This window comes from Zootoca vivipara, chromosome 4, assembly GCF_965207765.1.
Source record: "Zootoca vivipara chromosome 4, rZooViv2.hap1.1, whole genome shotgun sequence".
In the NCBI taxonomy this organism is placed as follows: Eukaryota; Metazoa; Chordata; class Lepidosauria; order Squamata; family Lacertidae; genus Zootoca; species Zootoca vivipara.
The window spans coordinates 72,234,748-72,260,405 of record NC_142587.1 but is presented as its reverse complement, the minus strand read 5'-3'; the positions used below and the strand labels follow the sequence as shown (position 1 = coordinate 72,260,405).

The 25,658-nt window shown below is 41.5% G+C and overlaps 1 protein-coding gene and 1 long non-coding RNA gene across 3 annotated transcripts; both read left to right on the top strand.

The window, feature by feature from the left end:
* Positions 1-3,642: 3,642 nt before the first annotated feature.
* Positions 3,643-24,113, top strand: CD200R1 (CD200 receptor 1). 2 transcript variants are annotated; one of them, XM_035115039.3, is made up of 7 exons: positions 3,643-4,010; positions 8,457-8,564; positions 9,420-9,728; positions 18,093-18,338; positions 21,009-21,120; positions 21,900-21,957; positions 23,334-24,113. In XM_035115039.3, the coding sequence occupies exons 1-7, from the start codon at positions 3,848-3,850 to the stop codon at positions 23,418-23,420; spliced, it is 1,083 nt and encodes a 360-aa protein (XP_034970930.1). In that variant the 5' UTR covers positions 3,643-3,847; the 3' UTR covers positions 23,421-24,113. The 2 variants fall into 2 exon arrangements, with proteins under 2 accessions (XP_034970930.1, XP_034970931.1); XM_035115040.3 differs by having other exon boundaries at positions 21,061-21,120; positions 23,334-23,515.
* A 2-nt stretch (positions 24,114-24,115) lies between these two features.
* LOC148685998 (uncharacterized) lies at positions 24,116-24,742 on the top strand. The gene is made up of 2 exons (XR_015949790.1): positions 24,116-24,258; positions 24,650-24,742. It is a non-coding gene; the product is annotated as an uncharacterized LOC148685998 (long non-coding RNA).
* Positions 24,743-25,658: the final 916 nt, after the last annotated feature.

The following is a 25,658-nucleotide window of genomic DNA, read 5'->3' as shown; positions in this document are numbered from 1 at the left end:
GAGCATATTACACCAATCCTAGCCCAACTGCACTGGCTGCCAATTAGTGTCCAGGCCCAATTCAAAGTACTAGTTTTGACCTATAAAGTCTCAAACGGCTCAGGACTGCAATACTTCAAGGACCGCCTCTCTCTGTATGAACTGATCCAGACCTTGCTATCACCATCTAAGGCCCTTCTTTGTGTGCCTCCTCCATGAGTGGTCCGGAGGGTGGCAACACAAGAACGGTCCTTTTCTGCAGTGGCTCCCCGTGTGTGGAATGTTCTCCCCAGGAGGATTTGGCTTGTGCCTTCCTTATATACCTTTAGACACCCAGGGGTGTCTCTTGTGGGAAGGGATGGGGGGAGGGGGTTATGGGTTTGTGGGTTTGTGGGTTTTTTGTTCTTGTTTTAATAATGTATTTTGTGTTTTTACATTTACATGAACCGCCCTGAGATCTATGGATAAAGGGTGGTATACAAATTTAATCAATAATAATAAATTTAAAGTGTGTGTACCTGTGCCACAAAAGGTAAGTGTGCATAAGCCCCAAGTTTCAAACCTCACCAGAAGCTTTTCTTTTAGGAATACTAGGTGCAGAGATACCCAGAGACCAGGGGAGGAAACCTGTTTATGTATGCAATGACAGCTGCCCGAATGACGCTTGCTCAGAAATAGAAAGAAGATACAGTCCCAACCAAGGTAGAATGGCAGATAAAATTAATGGACTATGCTGAAATGTCAAAACTTACTGGACGAATAAGGAACCAAAAAGAAAGAACTTATAACAAAAATTGGGGGAAATATGTGGACTAACTGAAAAACTATAGTAAACATTTAAATTCATTAGCAGGATTAATGAAGAACAAGAAGTTAAGTATATTTGTTAAGGAAACTTTAAGAGTCTAAATAATACTTCAGAGATGCAGTAAGAAAATTACGACATAAGAAAACCACAAAAGGGGGGAGGGAAGTCAAGTGATATATTGTTATTGGATAGTTTGTGCCATTTTAATGATTGTTGTAAAATTGAGAATCGAAATATAAAATTTGTTTTTAAAAGAGAAAATAAGTTTCAAACCTCATCTGCTAGCTAGCTCTTATGCATGAATGGCACTCAGAAAACAGCTGCCGTAGAAACAAGAAGAGAAAGAACCGCATGGTAAACATTTTAAATCTACAAATAGCATCTGTACACATAAGAGGAACCAGCCAGTAAGTCCAGTATTACTCTGACTCTCCTGCCTAGATCTGAGTGGTGTTTGTTAATGCTGTGCTTGCAACTGAGGTTAACACAGCCACCATGCGGTAAGCTTTTTGTGTGTGCACCTACGTACTGCAAAATTAATAGTCACCTATTTCCACCCACACATGCTTCATGACCTCACCTTGTAGTTTCAAACTGAAACTGGCAATTTGACTATGATCCATATGCTAACTGACCAAAGCTCAGTTCCCACTTCTGCACAATTCACTTAGGAATAGAGGAAGGTGCCTGCTTGGGGAGAGGATCGCCTGACGTTGTAGGATACCAGGTGACTGACAGGTGATTGTGATTTGCGCAAAATGATTTTGCAGGCCAAATTTAGATGTCTGGTGGGTCTATAACAAGACCCATGGGCCAGAGTTTCTCCACAGCTGACATAAAACAAGACAGATATCTATAAAATTGATTTCGATTTTAAATTTTGTGTTAATCAACATGCCACACACCCACAATTAAAACAGACCACAGCTGACTCCAGGGCACCGCAGAGTTATTTACATATGTCTTGGGAGACAATGGAAGAGTGTGCCTTTGGGGGTGAAGGCAAACTGTTGGAGAGTTACAGCACCTGCTGTGGCTGCAGATACCCGGAGAATGCCCAGTTATAGGAAGAAGAAGAAGAAGAGTTTGGATTTGATATCCCGCTTTATCACTACCCTAAGGAGTCTCAAAGCGGCTAACATTCTCCTTTCCCTTCCTCTCCCACAACAAACACTCTGTGAGGTGAGTGAGGCTGAGAGACTTCAGAGAAGTGTGACTAGCCCAAGGTCACCCAGCAGCTGCATGTGGAGGAGCGGAGACACGAACCCGGTTCCCCAGATTATGAGTCTACCGCTCTTAACCACTACACCACACTGGCTATCAGGAAAAGTATATTAGCTGTAACACAAAGTGTGATTACTGGTCAGAAGAGGATATTGAGTGCTAATTAATTCAAACACTGAATTGTTACCCAACATATGAGTTGGTGGGTGCAAGACACCCTAAATTCTGGTTAAGCTAGTGTTAGAATTTAATGGAGGCTTCTGTGTTGAAACTGTGTGTCAGACCCCGTGTTAGGACCTATGCAAGACCCATGTGTATTAAGATGTGTGTTAGACAATTTTAATTTACTGGAATAAGCATGTGTGAAAAAACTAATCAAGCTAGGCAAACGTCATAAACAGTGTATAAGACACTTCCAAATCCTGGAGCATCAACTAGTGTAAAAGCTAGTTAAGACAGACTGATTTCTTTTTGAGGTGATAGCCCAGGGATGAGACTCATTAAGACTCAAAGGATCAAGGGGAAATCTCATCATGTGAAATCTACAGTTTATCATATGAATCTTTTTCTGTCATGCTGGAGCAAATGCTGTGTATTAACTTTACAGTGGAACCTCGGTTTATGAACACCTCAGTTTATGAATTTTCGGTTTATGAACGCTGCAGACCCATCTGGAACGGATTAATTCATTTTCCATTACTTTCAATGGGAAAGTTTGCTTCAGTTTATGAACGCTTCAGTTTATGAACAGACTTCCGGAACCAATTACACCCATGCTTCAGTTTATGAACATTTCAGTTTAAGTACTCCGCGGACCCGTCTGGAACGGATTAATCCACTTTCCATTACTTTCAATGGGAAAGTTTGCTTCAGTTTATGAACGCTTCAGTTTAAGTACTCCACGGACTGTCTGGAACGGATTAATCCACTTTCCATTACTTTCAATGGGAAAGTTCGCTTCAGTTTATGAACGCTTCAGTTTAAGTACTCCACGGACTGTCTGGAACGGATTAATCCACTTTCCATTACTTTCAATGGGAAAGTTCGCTTCAGTTTATGAACGCTTCAGTTTATGAACAGACTTCCGGAACCAATTGTGTTCATAAACCGAGGTACCACTGTAAAATAAAACTGTGGTTTCTACAGAATCCTGAGTCATTTCATCTGAAGTGAAAATGCTGTTTTTCTCTGTGTGGGCAAGTTCTGAACCTTGAACACCCACTAAAATGTGAACGGAGGAACCCACCCCTCAAATTAGCTCCTTAATTTGTTCCCATATACGTACTTGTATGAATTCCCCATTAGTGCTCATCAACCCTACCAGCAGCAAGCACCAGGGAACCTGACGGCAGAAGAAATGTCACCTTTTTGTGGTGGAAACTACAATATTTTTCTTGATGCATGAGAATGTAGAAAGCGTAAATAGTGGAAGCTGCTGAAATCATAATGCAGACAGCTCTTCAGCCCATGAATTTTCTTCCATGAAATGGTGTAGCATTATTTTTTAAGTATCATTCAGCTCAAATGAAATTTCCTCTGACATGGAAGCTTGATGGAACAACCCTGTTTTTATCTTCTTGAGTTTTACCGTGGGGGCTCGTCTTCCCAAAGAGAGCAGTCCTGTTCCGATAACCAGTGAGGAAAGTGACTTCATCTGCTTCCTCTGTGTTTGGTTTTTTGACAAGTAAGCACAGGAAACCCTGTACAAGTGGCAAGGCAGAAGGAAGAACCACTCCAACCCAAAGGAGCTAATCAGTCTGGAGCACACAGAGTTGCTGTAGAAACCTAGGGATGTAGAAAGTGGAGCAGAGATGCTAGCTGAGATGAAGCGTTTGCATGAAAAGATGCTCACTGTATTGGTGGTTAAACATACATCAGAATGGATATCGTGGTGATATAACTGTGTGCGCCATGGAAGCCAAATGTGGAATTAATTTTTTTCTGAAGAACTGGAGTGCCTGTACCCTGCTCACTGTCACAGTGGTGATGGCAACCATGGGTAAGTCTTACTTTTCACTGAAGGTGTTGCCTTTTCTTATAAAGTCTTCGCCTTTCAGTTTCACCCACATTAAAGGATATGTAGCAAAGTGGCTAGGGAACAGGCAGCATGGACCGGATCATTATCATCTGCTTATAATATTTAGTCCTAAGGTGCAAATAGCGGCATACATTTATCAAACCAAATATTTTTAAAGAGGAAGAAAAACCTACTTTGAATTAGCTGGGAGTTGGCCTGAGTATAAAATCGTATAATTACAGTATTATTATGCATAGGGATGGGAGACTTTTGGCCCTCTAGATATTGCAGGACTACAAATCCCATCATCCCAGACCATTGGCTATCCTGGCTGAGGCTGGCTGGGAGTTGGAGCCCAACAACATTTAGAAGGCGGCAGTTTCCCCTGCTCTGCTTTAGCAGAGTATATGTCTGAATTTAATTACACAAATATGCTCACTTTATAAACAAAGTTATAATGTCTCTTTTTGAACTCTCTTGGGATTCTGTCTATCACACCTGCTGAAAAGCTTATAACTTTTGCTGGCATCAGTTCCAGCCCATTTGGAAGGCCACTACGTGAAATCTGAATACTTCTCCTTTGGTGAAGGAAAACAGAGGACAGACCAACTTTGCTGGCTGGAATTGTGAGGGGTTGGTTGGGTGCAGGTAGATTGAGTTCACTAAAGTAGTGATCCAAAACACCAGTTTTGTGCAGAGACAATCTAACAATTAGAACAGTTTCTATCTCTCCTGTTAATTTTATTATTATTATATTACCATTTATATGCTGCTTATAATTAAATACATTACAACAAAGGTTAAAACATCTCAAATAAACAGCAAATACAACATTCTAAAAAATGTAATTAACAACTGAACAGTCTCCTCTAGTATCAACATAAACATTATACATAAAAATCAGCTAGAAAACTGCAAGGAAAATTCACAGTAGGCAACTGAACAAAATATCCTCTAAAAATCAGGAGGTAAAATATTACAAATGAAAATAAACTAAAAAGTGTCATTTATAAATAATAACTTAAAGAAAAATTATGGATTGCATGATGGCAGAACAATTTAAAGTTTTACTTGAGGAAACCTCCTTCTTCCTCCCTCTTCAGGCGTTTGAAATGGAGAATAAATAGATTCCCACTGACCACAATAGTCGGAGAAGATGGTAGGCGAAAGTTCAGTGAAGGTTTACTAAAACAGGCGTTGTCTCCATGGTGTTGAGATGGTGGCCTGTCAGCACATTTTGGAAAACTGCTGAAAAGTCTATTGCAAAAGGAGAATAAGCTGTAATTTTGGCACGTGTCAAAACAGTCATAAAAATCCTCAGTACCGATAAATATAATTTGTGTGTATCAACCTTCAGTTTTCAGAGGTGGACCAAAATGGTCCTTTGTGTAGAGGTCTTTCCATTCCTCAAGTAACAAAACTGTGCTTTATCCTTTTTAATATATTGGCTGGAATTTGTAGGTCAAACTGCATTATATACAAACACATGTAATGATAAAGCAGAAGCTTGTTTTTTTTGTTATATGAAAAGCAACTTTGGGAGAGGGCAACTGGAAATGGTGATCCAGTAGGTTCTTAACCCTTACTCTACCTACAGTTTCCTTGCTCCAAATCACCTTCTAAAGAATTTCATCCCTACAGGGTGGTTCAGATACGCATTTGGTCCCATTAAGCACTTGTCTCACAACTGTTTTACAAAATCTACATACCACTTGGTTGTAGTATAACCTCCAAGCAGTTTGCAATAAATATTAAGATTATCAATAAAAACCGTTTTAAAATAAGCCATTAAAAATATTTGAAAGGTAATTAAAAGTAACACTAAAAAATTAAAATGTGTCAACATCTATATTTTATTTTGTTTTAATATTTGCTGGAAGCTGCTCAGAGTGGCTGGGGAAACCCAGCCAGATGGGGCGGAGTATGAATAATAAAATTATTATTATTATTATTATTATTATTATTATTATTGGATGGACTTGCCTAAAAAATATATATTTCAAGCAGGTGCCAAAGGTGTATCACAAAGCTGCCTGCCTAAATGTCAACGGGCAGGGAGTTCCAAAGTGTAGGTGCTACCACACTAAAGGATCAATTGCTTACAATTGTAAAATGAATACTATATAGCACTTATAACAGTGTCAGATCTGCAGATTGAAGTGGTTCAGTGAGCACATATGGGATAAGGGAATCCTGCAAGCAACTGGTTCCAGGCCATTAAGGGCTTTATATACCAATAGTAACACCTTGAACTTGACCCAGTAACAAATGGGAAAGTAGCGCAAATCTCTGAGCAGCAGTGTTATATGCAGACATGGTCTCGTTCTCGTCAGCCACTGTGCTGCAGCGTTCTGCACTAACTGCACTGTTTGGGTTAAGTGCAAGAGAGGCCCCACATAGAGTGCATTGCAACAATCCAATGTCTGAACTATTGTGCCCAAGCTCTCCCTGTCCAGGAGTGGCCAAAGCTGTTGTACCAGGAACATCAGGTAAAAGGTCCACTTCTAGCCACCAAGGCTACCTGGACCTCTAGTGACAAAGCTACATCTAGAAGCACTTCCAGGCCTATCTCCTCCTTCAGGAGGAATGCAGCCCTGCCCAGGTCAGGCAACTGACCATTTCCCTCAGATGCGGGAACCATTCACCCACAGTGCTTCCAAAGTTCTTGGATTCAAGCTCAGCTTGTTTTCCTTATCCACCTCACCACTGTGTCCAGCCCCACACAATCTCCCATTCCATGTTATGGAGAAATTTTCCCGATTCTCTGTTCCTAATGCCTTCTGCCGAGGTGGTATTTTCAGTAAACAAAGGTCCGCCAGACTGCAGTTACGTTTGCTTATAGCATGAATTGGTTCATCCCTCAAATTGCTTTCTAAAAACTCTGGTTCAACATTCACCTTAATGGTTTCTCTAGAAGGCACTCATTATTCTACCACACCCATCTTAGTCTTACAACAAGCTTGGGATGTATATTAATGGTGATTGGCCCAAGGTAAGCTTATCACCTGCGTGGAGAGTTAAACCCGAGTTACCCAAGTCCTGGTCTAGAACTCGGAACCACTACACCAAGATTGGGGAATCAGTGGTCCTCCAGATGTTCTTGAAACCCAGCGCCAATCAGCCCCAGCCCCACCATGGCCAATGGCATGGGATGATGGGTTCAACAATGTAGTTTGACAATGACAGTTCCCCACATAAAAGGGGAGGCGCATTTTGCGCGGTCACATGCAGCCCCCTGGGATCCCTGAGGCAGCCCTGTAAGTTCGGGGCTGGTGCTGCCTTCCCGGGCTGGATACTGGTGGTCTCAGCCCATGCAGTTACCTGTCCAATCCAGCTTGGGGAGGCGTTGCCGGGGGGTTTGGCCAGGTAGAAGGAGGTAACCTTACCTTGCACACGGTTGAAGCAGAGTCATTCCTGGGAAGCAGTCGACGGCCCCAGAGCTTTCCCACCCTCCACTCTCAAAAATTAATGATTTCATTGCAGGTTATTTCCTTCCACAGGCGTACACGCATGCAGGCGCTGCTACAACAAGGTTGCTGTTGAAGGGCCGGAAAGGAATTTCCCTGCATTGGCAGGTTTCGCCTTTCCCGTAGCAATTCGTCACAACTTTGGCGGATGCAGGCCTTTAGTCATCTACATAAATGGGGATGTGTGGGGCAGTGCCCCCCCGCCCCCATTGCAGCGGCGATAACAGGGTTCCTGTAAATGGGGCTAAGGGGGAGGCATTGACCATACGCAATAGGCTGTCATTGCCCTCCCCCTCCAGTGGCTGCGAACGAGGGGGGGCGGGCTATCTGCTTGAACATATGTTCTCCAGAGCTAGCCCAACCCCCACACATGCTGGATTACCCTGAAACTACCCAGATCCCCGGCTGGGGGGCTGGGAAGGATATACGACCAACGCCTGAGCCAAGGTCTCCCTACATCTGAATTCTTAATAAAGTTGTGGCCAATTTTAATCTCATAGAATGTGGTCTTGTGTCATCATTCCGCTCGGGGGCTGCCTGGGGCTTTGGGGGATTCTGCCTGACGGTGCAATAGCTGGATAACCAGAGCCCCCCACCTAGAGACTGCTCCACACTGGCTCCATACCACTAAACACGCACACCTAATTGTGCATTGCAGTGAAATATGAAAATTACAGTACATGTATCCATTTCCAAAAGAAGATCTTGAATGATTTTGGCAGCCTCTCCAGAGGTTGAGTCTTCTCTTGTGGATAAAATTATATGGTCATTATACTAATTAACCTGGGCTACGTGCCTTGTTTAACATGTATTGGTGTCTTATTCACCGGTCTAATCTTTCCCTCAGTTTCTAGAACAATTACGTGAACAGTGTTGATTTATAGCTGCTGCTGCTGCTGCTGCTGCTACTACTATTATACATCATGGTCCATTTATGGTTTTGTTTTATGACTGTTTTTAGGATCATTCCCAGCAAGAGGGTCCATTCAAAATAAGTCTGTCCAGCATCATGCCAACAGTTCAGTCACAGCAATGATGGTGAACAATATTAAACCTCAGCTAGCAGAAGGTAACATTGCACACCTGTATTTATGAATTATAGTAGAGAAGATAACAATGCTATTTTACATCAGTTTAGTTGTTAAGACCCGGAGAGATTAATGAATAAGCTTGATTTAAAAGGAGAGAGAGCTATATCAATATGTGAACACACTACACTACACTACACTACGTTACGCTTATAGGGTGGATTTAGAAAAGAATTTTACCAATATTTGATTTTGTTTAGCTTTTTTAAATGTTGGTGAGTGCCTGGGCGGTCTCTTATGTTTTTATATTGTAAACTGCGCTGTGATATTTGACTAAAGGGCAGTATGGAAATTTAATAAATAATAAAATAAACTATGATGCAGAAAAGCTGGAAACAGATGTTTGAAATAAATGAAATTAAAAATTCAGAGCAAATTTGTTCGGTTCATAATTCCCAGCATTTTATTCCAGTTTCTGCATAATTCTCCTTGCATCTGATAAATTTACCACTTTTTGCAGATTACAGTGTAACAATGATCGGAAGTATCTGAGGGTATAACTTTCACGAGACATATCTCTGCTGTTAAGTTGTTTTGTAGTATATCTTACATCGGTGTGTTTCACAACCTTTCATGGTAGTTTCTTTCTAACACATTGGGAAACCTGTGTTTTTGTGATTCCTTTTGGATTTTATTAAGGAGTATCTGAGGATAAAAAAAACAGCTTGGTCTCAAATGCAGTCCTCAGCACCAGCTAGGAACATAGCTGCCAAGTTATCCCTTTTTTACAGGGATTTTCCCTTATGCTGATTAGGCTTCCTCACGAGAAAAGCGAAAACTTGGCAGCTATGGCTAGGAAAACCTACTGATGGCACTTCTTTTTTGTATCCTTCCAGGCAAGTCAAAAAGGGATGCAGTGGTTGGCACTGAAGTTGTGCTGAACTGCCCCCATCAGAGACCTATGATAATGGTATCATGGAATGCCAACTTAAAGAATGGAACCGTTTGCTATTTATCATACATCACTAAAAGAAATCAAACAGGGGGAAACTGCAGTGAGAACAGCATGTGTTGGTTATCTAGACCAGACAAGAACTCCACCCTTCAGATAAAGTCAGCACAAATGTCCAGTGAAGGAATATATAAATGTTCTACAGCAACTGCTGATGGAACATTCAGCCATGAACATAATCTAACCATATTAGGTAAGAAACTCCATGTTCTTTTCCTTACCTATAAATCATCATATGAGACTGCTACATCTATTTTATCGAATCCAAACATTTAAAACTACTTTTAAGCTACTGGCAACCACTGTGCTTAAAACAACAACAGTGCTTAAAATTGTATGCAATAAAATGTATGCAATAAAAAATAACCTATAAAATTGGATTAAAAACAATTTCTACTTCTGCTCTTCCTTCTACAGCTGCTGTTACAACTACTACACGCTTATTAATATTTTTTCGTTGTGAACAAAGAACATAGAAATGACATAGTCTTTTCAGACATAGGACTTAAAGCTTATTCTGCTTCAATCTGCTTTTTCAATGCCTCTCCTCTGCTTTCTTCTCAGCATGACCAAACAAAATGCTGAAGTACACAAGTTTGAAAAGGCTGACAAAAGTGAAATGGGAGGGAGGGAATAGAGCTTGGGAAAGGAAGGTTGAATATAGCAATATACTGTGCAGAAAATGTAAATTTGTGGTGAGTGAGATGGCATTTTGTTATCCACACCATTAGCAGGATGTGTTCTGAGGGAACTACTGCTCCTAAAATGTCACAAAATCTCCCTTCCCTGTTTTGGTATTCAACCAGCAAAATTCGTGTGTGTGTGTGTGTGTGTGTGTGTGTGTGTGTTTTCATTGACATTTCACCCTTGGTATTCCATGATATCCTTGGCCACTGCAGCTAACTCCAGAGCTTCCTTCAGTACTGTCTGCCATTCTTGTCCTCCTCGGATCTCCACTAGCTCTCTCCTATCAGACTGAAGTGAGGCAGAAGGGATGTGAAACAGGCATCACTCAGGCCAATGCCCATCACTCTCAGCCCCCCTGCCACATCATACAGTGGAAGGTCACCCAAACATTCCACACCATTGAACACATAGGCTGATCACACAGGATCTTTCTTCAAATATCTGATATTCTGCAACAGAAGAAAAATTGGCATGGCGCCTGCATTATTCCAGAATACCGGCAGAATAATGTTGACACCATGTGGAACTCTGCAGGAAAATCCAGAGAAAACATGCGTTATAGTGTTTTAAAAGCCATATGGAGGGGGGCTCGAGAGTCTTTTTCAAGTGAGTCACCTCTTCACACACCTGACTGCTCAGCTTCATAAAACTCAGGCTCCCTCCTCTCCCAGCAGTCTCTAAAAACAGCATGATGAGAGCTGTAGTCTGCATTAGTTCTGAGCTCCATAGACCTTGAGATGGCATCCTGCCACATGAAATCTCATATTATAAAACATTGTTTCGTGCTTCTCGCACTTCTGTCTGTCCTGTCTGCCCAAACTACCCATTCAGACTCCTCACGCTCACTATGTATGTAACCAGCACCACAAATGTCAAATGGAGAAAAGCCTTTACAACTCTGTAGTTCCGGTCTATGCACTATGCCATTGTTGAAGGACGCTGTCATATAATTCCTTATGAAGTTTGGAGGAAATGTACCCAGAGATTTGTCCCACTGCTTTGCCCAGTCTATGAGGACTTAAGACTTGTTCAGATACTCCATTTAAATTGCTCAGTTTAGAGATCGATTTGGTATCCGACTAACTTTTTATTAGAGGACAGATCCCTCTACACGCCTGAAAAAGTTTCTTGTTTTGCTTTTGGAGTGGCAATTTTACAGAGAAAAGTTTGTAGGAACAATGTCAAATTCTTCAGAGGAGCAAACTCTTATCTGACAAAATGTCTGGTTTTAATAATTATTTTAACTGTGTGATGCATTTTATTCTGTTTTATGTATTTTGTTTTTTGTAATGGTTTCAGCTACACAAATTTGTACCACAGTACAGTCTGGCCTGCAGGGCTCAGGGACTGCTCCCTGCAACTTAAAGTCTGTCAGGATGTGCGCTTCTGTGCTGGGAAGAGGGGTTGATTTTTAAGTCACATTGGGGATTGTAGCTCTATGAGGGGAAGGGGGATTCCTAGCAAATTACAGTTTCCAGGATTCTTCAGTGGAAGCTGTTTAAAGTGGTATGCTACAGCTTTCAATGCCTAGTGCAGATGAGACCTAATCCTGCTCTCTGCCCTGGATGAGTCAGTGGCCAGCCACGCTGAGTCAGACCACGAGTTCTTCCTGCTGTAGTGACTCTGCTCATTACATGGAATAGTGGTCAGCAATTCCTGACAGCATGTATAGGAATATGTTTACTCATCAGGTTTCGTAAGGGCCTTATTTCTTCCTTGTCAGGGGATTGTTGCGGCTATACCCAAGTAAAGACGCTCCAGTCCGCTCTGTCTTTAAGGGTTTTATTGTGCATACTATTTACAGTGCAGAGATAACAGAAAACATGACCTCCTAGTCACTTGCAGAATCCGGCAACGGTGCCCTTTTGCTTCTGCGCCAGCATAAAAGCTTGGGCACCCCAAAACGTTGCCCTCTAACCCTGCGTTTGGGCACACGCCTCAATTCGGGCGCCAGAAGAGGCTGTGCTCCCTCTTCTACTTGTTGGCTAGGGCAGTGCTGGGGCTCTGATACCTTGCTAGTGTTAGGTTTTTCCTTTAAGACTGATGTGGTCAATGGTGCTACACAGAGATGTGTGTTTGTAACCTTGTTCTGAATGATAGCACACCTGTGAGCTTTTGCTAATTTGAATATTTGAAGGTAGAGTTTGCTTACTGTAATGTGATTGGGTAATTGACTATTTTGAATTCTGTATTTAAGCTACCCAAATGGTTCATGGGTGTGGTTGTGGTGATGTATTGTGAAATGAGAGGAAAGGAGTAGAGGAGTGTGGTGTATATAATTGTAAATAAAAGCAAGCAAAGAAACTGAGGACTTTGTTATTTCGTCGACCCTGCCGCTGTTGCCACTCAGTTGGTGCGTATTTTGCCCAACATCCGGTTATGGGCTCAGGAACTGCGCATGGGTGTTTGAACTGCTTGCTAAGAGGGCTGCGAAGCTGAGCTGTCTGCCAGTCGAAAAGGAGCCAGAAGTATATCCAGGATGGATGACGGCGAAAAGACGGCGCTTACCTTTCCTCAACTAACTGATGGTAATTATAGTCTTTGGTCCTTTAGAATGAGAGGGTTACTCGAATGTAAGGACCTGTTTGACTACGCCACAGATGACCCTCCTCAGATAATTACCCCTGAATGGATACGGGGGGATAACAAAGCCAAAGCTTTTATAAACTTAGCAGTGTCCGACCAGCAAGTTGTGTATATCAGAGATAAAATGTCGGCTAAAGAAATGTGGGAGAGTTTGGCTGCGGTCCATTTGAGAAAAGAGTCTGCGTCAGCCTTGGCGTTTTACCGCCAGCTTTATCAGGCAAAGCTGCAACCTGGCGATGACTTGGCAGCTCACCTGAGACATTTACAAGAAATCAGGTTGGAGCTTTTGAGAAGAGACGTTGTGGTTCCTGTTAATCAATTTTGTTTTATAATCCTCTGCTCATTAAACAAAGAGTATGATGCAGTCGCAAGCCAGCTTGCTTTGGTCCCTCCTGACCAGCTGAGTATTGAAGGTGTGACTGCAAAACTGATGGCAGAGCTGGACAGGCGAGATGCCTCAATCATGCAGGTTCCCAAAGAGCAGAATGTGCATTCAAATGACTACAGGGATGTTGTAGCTTTAAGAGCCAACAAGAAATGCTTTGCCTGTGGCCTTTTGGGACATTTTGCTTCGGAATGCAGAGCAAAGAGTAAAAAGACTTCCTCTAGGTCGCAAAAGGGACACACAGTCACTCAGGCGTGGAAGCCTTCACAGCGACCGCAGCGAGGTAGTCGACCCGAGCCGAAAGCATTCTTTGCAGAACCACAGCCTTGTGAGGTTAAAAGAGGTAACTGGGACTTTTTCATCATCGATAGTGGCGCATCGCAGCACTTGTGCAGCAATCGCAGTCTCTTCATAACCTACACACCAGAGACTGGAAATGTGCATTTAGCGAATGGAATAGTTTTGCCCTCACTTGGAAAGGGGACTATAAACCTGCATAGTTTGAATATTACTATATCAGATGTTGTTTATTGCCCTGAATTGTGTGGGAATTTATTATCAGTTTATCAGTTTGCACGTCAAGGTATTAGAGCTAAATTTACTGAAAAAATGTGCCGATTTTATCGGGCCAACAAGCAGGTTCTCTATGCAAAACAGACTCATGGGCTTTACAGACTCAAGTTTCACTCCTCTTCAGGAGGAAGCAATAGCTGTTGTGGTGTAGCCAATAGGAGCAGGCAGGGGTTGGCAAATTGCCAGCCACATAAAAACTGCTTACATGAAGCTCACCGCAAGCTTTGTCATAAAAACTTTGCAGATGTTTTAAAAACACGGGATATAGTGCATGGTCTAGAGATTAAACCGTGTAAATTTTACATGAACTGCCTGTCATGCTGCAAACATAAAATTAAGGTGGCACGAAAGGGCAAAAGCACTATGAGAGAAGTAGCAGAGCCTTTTGAAAGGGTTCACTGTGATCTAGTAGGACCATTGCCAGAATCTCTTGGAGGGTCCCGATTCTGGCTAACACTTGTGGACCAGAAAACCAGATATGTTTGGACATATGCAATCTCTAAGAAGTCTCAAGCACTAGAAATGTATAAAAAGTTTTGCAACTGGGTTAAGACTCATTTTGGTAAAAATATACAAAATCTGTACTCTGATCTTGGAGGTGAATTTATGTCGCAGGATTTTGAAGAGTTCCTAAATGCGCAGGGAACAGTACACCAAGTGTCCTCACCCAGGAGTCCCTGGCAGAATGGGATTGCTGAGGTTGTTAACAAAAACCTACAATCTGGGATAAAAACAATGCTCCATGATGCTCAACTTCCTGATAGCTTCTGGGCTGAATGTTTGAGCTGTTACACGCATGTAAAGAATCGATCCTATCATTCTGCATTAACAGTAACACCTTATGAAATGCTTTTTGGAAAGCGTCCCAATCTAAAGTATTTGTGTGTTTGGGGCAGTGATGTTATGATGCATTACCCAGCTAAAGGGAAGCTGCAGGAAAGAGGTATCCCAGGTAAATTTATGGGATATCAGCAAGGGAATTATCGCATTTATTTACCAGACACAAAAAAGTTTCACCTTACCCGTAGCATTATACCTTCAGTACACTGGGATGGTGTAGCTGAGTTTCAAGATAGTGATGGTCTTAAAGAAATATCCCCAAAGAGTACAGCTGATGCTAACGAGCAGCCAGTTGATACCGATCCTGACAGTAATCAGTCAGAGATTGGAGGATGTGAGTTTAAAGGGGAACAAGAGGCAATGGACAACTCAGACCACAATGTAAGTCCAAAGCCCTCTACTAGCCGTATTTCTGAAGTTTTGGAAGGAAATTTAAAAGCTGACAGTGAAAGTTTACCAGAGCTTAGACGCTCCAGTAGGATAACTAGACCGCCTCAGCGTTACATCAATGAACAACAGCTACAAAGGCAGAAACGACAGGAGCAGTTGTTTAAACGTAGAAACATTGCTACTGTTGATGAGGAAATAGAAGTTGCAAACAATGTATATTGTAACCAAGTTAATTTTGAACCAAAAAGTTTTAAAGAGATACAAACCATGCCAAAGTCACAAGCTCAACAATGGATAAAAGCAATAGATTCTGAGCTTGCATCTCTAAATCAAAATAACACCTGGACTTTTGTGAAGCAAACACCTGATATGCGGGTCATAGACTCAAGATGGGTGTTCAAAGTAAAACTCAATGATAAAAATAAAGTAGTGAGATATAAAGCTAGGTTAGTAGCAAGGGGTTATCAACAATTGGAAGGCATTGATTATGAGAATGTGTTTTCTCCGAGTGTGAAGTTTGAAAGTTCCAGATGGTGTAGATGCTGCACCTGGGGTAGTTTGTAAATTAAACAAATCTCTGTATGGCCTGTATCAAAGTGGCAGGAATTGGCACGAAACTTTAAAACAAACCTTGATTGAATTTGGGTTTGCGCAGGGGGAAGCTGATAATTGCATTTTTACCAAACAATGTGGTAATTCTGTTGTCAAATTGGCCGTTTATGTTGATGATTTATTATTTTCATGTAAACATTTAAAGGAATACCAGTTGTTTCTTTCTCAACTTTGTAAACGCTTTGATGTAAAAGATTTGGGGAAAGTTAAGAATTACCTGTCCATGCAAATAGACAGGGAAGCAGATGGTTCTTTTGCTGTACACCAAACTGCAAAAATTAAGGATTTAATAGAAGTACTAAATTTGGAGAACGCAAAAGGAAAAGAAACCCCATTAACATGTGGATTTACTTTTACTGAAGAGGATGCACCTTTTCATGACAAAACACTTTACAGGTCGATATTAGGAAAGCTGAACTTTATTCAGCGCGTGTCCAGACCAGACATATCTTTCAGTTTTAATTTTCTTTCCACATTTGTGGAGAATCCAACCAAGCAGTGTTTTCGAGCGTTAAAAAGAGTGGTGCTTTATCTTAAACACACGCTGCATTACAGGTTACATTTTAAGGCGCATAATGATACAGGGTTCGATATTTTTTGTGACGCATCTCATGCGTCTGAACTTTTCAAATATAAAGGTGTGTCCGGTTTTGTTTACAGATACAATGAATGTCCATTTGAATGGAGAACGCGCAGACAGCGTATAATTTGTATGTCAACCACAGAAAGTGAACTTTGTGCATGTTCTGAAGCCATAAGGGACATTGAATGGTTTTTGCAGTTGTTTGCAGACCTAAAAATAAAAGTAAAATTACCAATACCTGTGCACATTGATTCCCAAAGTGGAATAGCCATTTTGACATCAGAAGGCAATACCCAATGTACCAGAACGTTACGGTTACGTTTGGAGTTTGAAAAACAAATGATTAATGAAAAACAAATGATTAATGAAAAAAATATTACTTTTGAATATGTAGCTGGACTAGAGCAAATAGCAGATATTTTCACAAAAGCTTTGCCAACAGCTACGCATCTTAAACATACACAGAAGATGCTGAATGTTACTGCTACGCATCATTGACCAGCAGGGGGTTGTTAGGTTTTTCCTTTAAGACTGATGTGGTCAATGGTGCTACACAGAGATGTGTGTTTGTAACCTTGTTCTGAATGATAGCACACCTGTGAGCTTTTGCTAATTTGAATATTTGAAGGTAGAGTTTGCTTACTGTAATGTGATTGGGTAATTGACTATTTTGAATTCTGTATTTAAGCTACCCAAATGGTTCATGGGTGTGGTTGTGGTGATGTATTGTGAAATGAGAGGAAAGGAGTAGAGGAGTGTGGTGTATATAATTGTAAATAAAAGCAAGCAAAGAAACTGAAGACGACTTTGTTATTTCGTCGACCCTGCCGCTGTTGCCACTCAGTTGGTGCGTATTTTGCCCAACAGCTAGAGCCTTCCCTCCTCCATTCCACTTCCTCTTGACCTGCTGCTACCGCTCTCGCTGTGCGAAGTGCTGGTCAGGGTGATGGGGGGAGGCTCCCTGTAGGAAGTCCCCCTGACATCCCTCAAATGTGTATTTTGGTGCAACATGCCGTGTTTCTCCAAAAATAAGACACTGTCTTATATTTATTTTTCCTCAAAAAAACCACACGGTGGCTTATTTTCAGGGGATGTCTTTTTTTATTTATTAAGTATGGGACAGTTTAACCCACAAGGTTAAACTGCCTATCACTATGGCTTATTTTTGGGGAAACACGGTATATACCAATAGAATATCATACCTTCCACCATTTCTCTGCTGAAAGCAGGGACATTCTTTTAATTTTATTATTTATACCCCACCCACCTAAATGGGCTGCCCTAGCCACTCTGGGCAGCTTCCAACATATATAAAAACATAAGAATACATTAAACTTTTTTTTTAAAAAAAATACTTCCCTACACAGGGCTGTCTTTAGATAGCTCAGGAGGCAGATAACTCCATACCCTCCAACATTTCTCTGATGAAAATAGGGACACCCTAATGAAAAGTGGGACATTCCAGGATCAAACCAGGGTGGCTTCTGTAAATCCAGGACTGTCCCTGGAAAATAGGGACACTTGGAGGGTCTGGAATATGCAGATCTGCTACCTTTTATGTCCGTCTTTCTATGCCAGAGGTGGGGAACCAGATATGCACACCCTCTAACATGCTGCAGCGGAAAACACCCATTTTATGGGGCTACAGGACAGGAGGGGCATGAGATACGGCTATCAGCTGCCTGCTTTAAGTGTGTGTGGTTGTATGTCTGGCCCTGCTCACTGTGGGATCAAGGCACCCCCACTACTCAAATGCAGTTCCTGACAGGTTTACACTGCGTTAATGCTGCCCACAACTGCCCAAGCACCCTCCATTTCCCACTTCTAGTCTAGAGCAGACCTCATCCCACCACTTTGATAAATTTAACTGACTCTTCGCCTCATTACTTTGTTCCCTCCAGTACCTCCTGAGGCGTCCCTGATTCATGACGACGTCAATGGAACTGCCATTTGCAAGGCAGTTGCAGGGAAACCAGCGGCACAGATCTCATGGTCCCCAGGAGGAGAGTATAACACCAAGAGTGAATATTTGCTTAATGGCACACAGACCGTCACCAGTATATACAAGGTCAACAGCTCTGAGGGGAGCGAAGTAACTTGCTTTGTCTCCCATCCTGCATGGAATGAGTCCCTCACTCTCTCATTAGGTAACCCTAATAATCTTTCTCTCTGTGTGTTAATTTGTGGTTTCCACTCTCTGATACGTTTTCCTGAGAGATCTCAGGATCACCCCCTTTTCACACGTATTCTTTTGTCAACTGGGGACTTCTCTTTTCTCCCACATTTGCAACTTACGGTATATGAAATCTTGATGACTGGGTGGTTTGATGTTCTGCTGCACTTTCCAGGTTACATCTCCCATTTATGTGACACTGATCTAGATTTAACTTGTAATTTACCCTGTTTTATTGTTTTTTCATACACACCAGGTTACATCTCCCATTTATGTGACACTGATCTAGATTTAACTTGTAATTTACCCTGTTTTATTGTTTTTTCATACACACCCTCTCTCTCTCTCTCACACACACACACATTTTTAATTGAATATTTTTGCAATGGGAAACAAAACAAAACACGGGACACAAAGGTACAGGTAAGATATGGGATACAGAGGACCCCCCCTTCCTTTTTTCCTTTGTCTTTCTGAATTTTTATTAATTTTAATTTTTCAGATCGCACATAAGACAACATAACTCAACACATCAACCACTTTGATTAAAAGGATAAAATCAAATTCTTACATTTCACTCCCAAAAATCTTTCCACATATTAACAAGAGATCTTAGGGGGTTATAAACAAAATCTGCTTGATGCTTATAATCCCAAAATGGGTGTCACACATTATAGAACAGATGGAGGATGGAATTCCCTTTGGTTGCATGAATCTGACACATCAGCTTTTCAGAGAACGATGAAAGATACCACCTATGTAAGAATTTCCAAGAAGATTCCCTTAACTGGGCCAAAAGTGTTTTAAAAGTTCCCCATTTTTCATTAGAGATTATTACTTGAAGGTCCATTTCCCACGGACTTTTTTTTAATATTTTGAATTTATTATTTTTCTTTATAACATTTTGAGTGCATTTTTTTTTAGCTCAAAAGGCAATTCATAATGTTCCTTTTCAGTATTTTTTAATCAATGTTCTTACTGTGTGCCACTCTGGATGCATTTGTGTCTAGAAAAATGGGATAAAAATAAAATGAAATAAAAATCAATTTACTAATATCCACTATTATCCTTCTTCTGGTGGTGTGTTCCAGGGATCTTGGGTTTGGGACTCACATTTTATTTTTGGCCTGTAATATTTCTAAAAAGTAGAAAATTTCCCCCAAATGGTTGTAGTTCCTTTTTCTGTCTAAGGGCCAGGTCTGGTGTAATGTTTTCCTTCGGAGGCAGCCCTTTGGAATTATTCCCATGGAAAATTCTGCATGGAACAGTTTAGGTCAGCAATGGACATTTAATATTTTGTTGAGAGCTGCCTAGAGTAGCTGGGGCAACCTAGTAAGATGGGTGACGAATAATAATAATAATAATAATAATAATAATAATAATAATAATAATACTTATTGCGGCAGCTAGACTGGTGACTGGGAGCAGCCGCCGAGACCACATAACACCGGTCTTGAAAGACCTGCATTGGCTCCCAGTACGTTTCCGAGCACACATTCAAAGTGTTGGTGCTGACCTTTAAAGCCCTAAATGGCCTCGGTCCAGTATACCTGAAGGAGCATCTCCACCTCCGCCTTCTGGCGGTTCCCTCGCTGCGAGAAGCCAAGTTACAGGGAACCAGGCAGAGGGCCTTCTCGGTAGTGGCACCCGCGATGATCTGGAGGTACCAATAGTATTGCAAGTCATCTGCGGATGCCTTTGGCCACCATGAATCTGGCTGCTGCAAACAGGAATCAAAGTAGCTCTTTTTGGGCAAAGATGTTGAGCTTTTTTTTGCCCAAAGTGGTTGAGCTCCCCCTCCCCAAGTTGTTGTCAAAATCTAAACTTCTGACATGGGTTGTCATGGATTCTAGCGATTTCTGCACAGACACTGCTTCTAGAGGCTGAAACATTGTCTGGGAAATTCCGGACATATGGCAAGCCTAACTCAGGACATCGGAAGGGTAGGTATCTCCTATGGATATGTTCATATGCATTCTCCCAAATGTGCACGGATGGGGTTTGAAATGGGGGTTTGTTCCACAGGCTTGCCATGTTTTTAAATCAATTGTCTTGCCTAAGTCACTTTCCCATGGTTGTCTTAAGCTATCTTTAAAGCCCTAACGGCCTCGGTCCTATATACCTGAAGGAGCGTCTCCACCCCCATTGCTCAGCCCGGACACTGAGATCCAGCGCCGAGGGCCTTCTGGCCGTTCCCTCACTTTGAGAAGCAAAGCTACTTGGAACCAGGCAGAGGGCCTTCTCGGTAGTGGCGCCTGCCCTGTGGAACGCCCTCCCATCAGAGGTCAAGGAGATAAATAACTACCTGACATTCAGAAAACACCTAAAGGCAGCCCTGTTTAGGGAAGTTTTTAATCTGTGATATTTTAATGTATTTTGGTATTTGTTGGAAGCTGCCCAGAGTGGCGAGGTATAAAATAATAATAATAATAATAATAATAATAATAATAATAATAATAATATCTGTAGAACCCAGTGAGGTTTCCAAAAGAATCCTATATATACCTTGTTGTTTGGACCTGAGCTTCAGGCGGTACATACAAATTCTAATCTGCAACTCTATCTTTTGTTGACTGATCTATCGATTCCATCCATTACACCCATGTCTCCTAACTGGCATTTCTTGCACTTTGCATATTTCCAGGTGGACAAAGAAAAAAAAAGGAAGATGTAACAATCACCATTCTATTTTCCAGCCTTGCTGGTGTCTTGGGAATTCTCCTGCTTTCAATTTTCATCTACCTCCTCTGTGGAAGGTATGTATGCCAAAGTCCTAACATAAGCCAATTCCACAGCTCTGTACAATTGCTCAGCTGCCACAATGGCCATGAATTCAACTTACTACAGAAAAACAGCAAGGCATTATTTATACAGCTTTCTGCCTCTGGGACTAGAAGGTGGTTCATAGGATAGAATGTAGGAAGACCTTTCAGAGACAAGAAAACCAAGAAAAGCAGTTGTGACTAGGATGGGGAGAAATCCATTTAGTTCTTTGAATTTCAACATGAACCTACTTATGGTAATTTGCACTTCCCAAACCAATTTGTGAACCAAAACGCAGCCATCCTTAAAAATTCACACTTCTCTGATTTTTTTCAATGTGTTCTCCAACCAAAACAAACATACAAAATTGCATATATTTGTGAAAATAATAAGGAAAATTCATTCGGCTGGGAGAAATTGTTTGCAAAATTACCTTAAAATGTGTGCAAATTCTCATGCACTGGGTTTTTTTTAATTGCCAGCCGATGTGGAAAATGCTATAATGAACTGAAAATTGAAAAACATGGGAAACTGAGATAAATGTTAATTGACAGATTAGTTAGTCCCTAGTTCTAACACAGTAGTGGTGATACTCTATATATTTGCAGTGGAATGTGTACGTTTATTAGGATCAGTTGTAAGATATATCAATGGGTATACTAGATCTGGAATTTTCCTAGGGTCTTATAGATGACATGTTGATCCAAACCCATTTTGCATGGTATCTGGAAGAAGGAATCTAATTATACTTTCCCCTCCCTGCTTACACTAGAAAAAAAGAAGTTGCTGCATCCAAAAGTCCTGAAACAATGTCAAGACCAAGCATCCAGGTAAGAGGTACCACTTTAGCTAATGGGGCCTCCTCCTGCTGCTGCGCCGCCGGCACATGATTTCTGTTCTCATCCTGAGGTAAAGTTCTTAACCCGAGGTACTATTTCTGGGTTAGCGGAGCCTGTAACCCGAAGTGTTTGTAGCCTGAGGTGTTTGTAACCTGAGGTACCACTGTACTGCTAATCATATTCCATACTTTAATAACTTTGATATTGACATCCACAGTGTATTTCACAATATAAAAACTCTGCAGTATAAAGGGAACATTTTTTCATTACAGTGGTACCTTGGTTCTCAAACTTAATGTGTTCCGGAAGTCCGTTCCAAAACCAAAGCGTTCCAAAACCAAGGCACACTTTCCCATAGAAAGTAATGCGAAACGGATTAATCCGTTCCATACTTTTAAAAACAACCCCTAAAACAGCAGTTTAACATAAATTTTACTCTCTGAGACCATTAATCCATAAAATGAAAGCAATAATCAATGTACTGTACTATGAAATAAAATAAATAAGACAGTATTGTAGATGATGAAAATTAAAATTATTTTTTCCTTACTTGCTCTGATGATAGTCATTGTTTGGAGGGGGGACTTTTATCCATTTTCGCTGTCACACAATCAGTCAGTCAGCTGAACTCAGTCACAAAAACAAATTAACCAAAAAAGCCTCAAAAACAAAAACACAAAATAAATACCAAAAGCACCAAATACAGTGGTACAGTGGTGCCTTGCTAGACGAATTTAATTCATTCCACGGGTCTTTTCTTATAACGAAAAATTCGTCTAGCGAATCCCATAGGAATGCATTGAAATTTTTTTGAATTTTTTTTTTTGCCCATAGGAACGCATTAATTGAATTTCAATGCATTCCTATGGGAAACCGCGATTCGCTAGACGAATTTTTCATTAAACGAATTCGTCTAGCGAGGCAACCTCCACTGGAAAAAACCTTTTGTTAAGCGGAAATTTCGTTAAGCAGGGCATTCGTTAAGCGAGGCACCACTGTATCTTGGTTCTCGAACTTAATCTGTTCCAGAAGTCCATTTGACTTCTGAAATGTTCGAAAACCAAGGCGCAGCTTCTGATTGGTGCAGGCGCCTCGGAGACAATAGCTGACAGCCACATTGGACATTCGGCTTCTGGAAAACATTTGAAAACCGGAACACTTACTTTCAGCTTTTTAGTGTTTGGGAACCAAGGTACCACTGTATTTCTCTTGGGGTGGTGCTAGGGGATAAGTCAGAACATTTTTCTGCATATCATGAGATGAAAGAAACAAATGGGCAGCTTCCGTCATGTTTTAAAATGCTTCAGAGTTTTACTTAGGTGATGAGCCATGTATTTTTCTCAAAGGGGTGCACTTCTGTTTTGTAGGAGAGTGAGCTGGAGCCATATGCCATTTTCGTACAAGTGGAAAATGTGATCTATGAGAAATCAGGTGACTTCCCACATAGTGAATGACACTTCCCACCAGAGCTCTTCCCTTCAACATGAAACGGTGTCTGACTTGAACTGTGTAAGAGAAAAATACATTGGGAGGGGGAGGGTCATTAACACTTTACAGTGACCCTCCCATGGACATGGGTACATTTTGGCTTTCTGTATCCTTCCCACAAACCCAATGGCCTGTTGTCTCTCTCTGCCAACGCCCCATACAGTCACTTGTCAAAAACCAGAGTCAATTATCTGTTTGTAAAAGAGGCTGAGCAGTTATGCACCTTTTCTCCAGGCTCTGTGGAATTCTTCCAAGAATGCTGCTGGCCTTAACTGTTCTGCTCTGCATCATAACGAATCTTCTTTTTCTCACATTGACTGTATTTTTCCAGTCTAAGCATTCAGAAAGCTGTTTCGAGAACTATGAAAAGAGGCGATTCTAATTAATTGTCATCATCTTTCTGCCTAATCCAAACAGACCATTCACTTTAATATGGGGCATTAAGTACAGGTTGAACTGGGAAGGGCCCTCGGGGCCAAATCACTCTTTAAGAGCACTGTTCTAAAAAGGGGACCATGTGTTGAGATTCCTGCAATGCAGGGGAGTTGCACAACTAGATGACTACAATTCTATGATTCTAAGGACCATATAACCAGCATTCCAAGGAATTGCGCCACGGAAGAAAACAACTGATCTTTCTCTGACTGACAGACCTGGAAGCAATACATGCTCCTGGAAGACCGCATCCTGCAGAAGGACAGCTTCTTCCTAAAGTTCTCTGGATTATGTTCTATATGTCAGTGAGGTTAATAGGGAGAGAGAGCAGGTATGGTGTTGTCAACTGAGCCAGACTTTGAGAGAGAGGTAAAATAAAAAAATTCCTTCAGTAGCACCTTAAAGACCAACTAAGTAAGTTGATTGAAGAGGGTTCTTAATTCTAAGACCCTTAGGTACAATGTCCAGGTTTTTGCATTTAGACAGAAAGAGGATGTCAGTTTGTACCTGGGCAAGTTTCTTGGTGAGGTTGATGGACTTCCATTTCATGCGGCTCAATGTGGTGCCTTCCATAGTTCTGGTTACAGGTAGGTAGCCGTGTTGGTCTGGATCGAAGTAAAATAAAAAAATTCCTTCAGTAGCACCTTAAAGACCAACACGGCTACCTACTGAAGGAAGGTGCTACTGAAGGAATTTTTTTATTTTACTTCGATCCAGACCAACACGGCTACCTACCTGTAACCAGAACTTTGAGAGAGAGCTCACCTACCAAATAGAATTGTTGTGAATGGGCATGTTGCCCCAAACTCCTTGGAAGAGTGGAATTAAAATATAATAACTAATAGTAATAGAACTAGAGATAGCTCAGACTCTTTATCTCGGGGATTCGGGTTCGAGCCTCACACTGGGGGAAAGATTCCTGCATTGCAGGGGTTGTGGGACCCTTGTGGTCCCTTCCAACTCTACAATTCTATAATTCTTCTCAAAAGTTAATGGCCGTATGTTGTCTATACTTTGCCATTAGTGAACAACTAGCTCTTCACAGATCAAGAGCAGAAAATGGTTTCTGAGGTTATGCATAGGAACTGAAGAAGAGCCCTGTGCAAAAGCCTATCTATATGGCATCCTGTTTCTCACAGTAGCCAAAAAGATTTCCATAGGAAGCCTATAAGGAGGACACAAGTGCAATAGTGATTTCTCTTCAGCAACTGGTATTGGAAAAAAATGTCCCCTCCAACACAGGAGATAATACACAGCCATCATGACTAGCAGGCATTGATAACCTACTATCAATGGAATTGATCAGCTTTCTGCTGTTTGAGACTCATCAGCTGAGCATGCAACAATGTTCCTTGATTCTCTGAGAGCTCTAAAGTAAGAACTGGATCCAAATGTAATCAAAAGAAGAAAAAGGAGCCCAATTGAATTACAGCAATAGAGATGTGAATCAGGACTGGGTTCAGGGTTGAGGGGGTCCTGGGGAGGGGGGGTCTTCTGATTAACCCCATCCTCTGTCAGTGGGCCCTAGGAGGCTCATCCAGCTGTGGTAGCAGGTCCTAGCTGCACTGGGACACTGGGTCTAGCCACCCAGAGCAACACTAGGCTTGGGGGAATTATAGGAAATTTAAAGGATGACTAGATATGGCCTCCAGCGCAGAGGCCCAGGGAAGACATTAGCAGTGAGCCTTGGTTGCTGCCCAAGGATGCCATGTACCTTAGTTCTGATATGAATGTAGCTTTAGCAGCAGCAGCAACAAAAATAATAATCC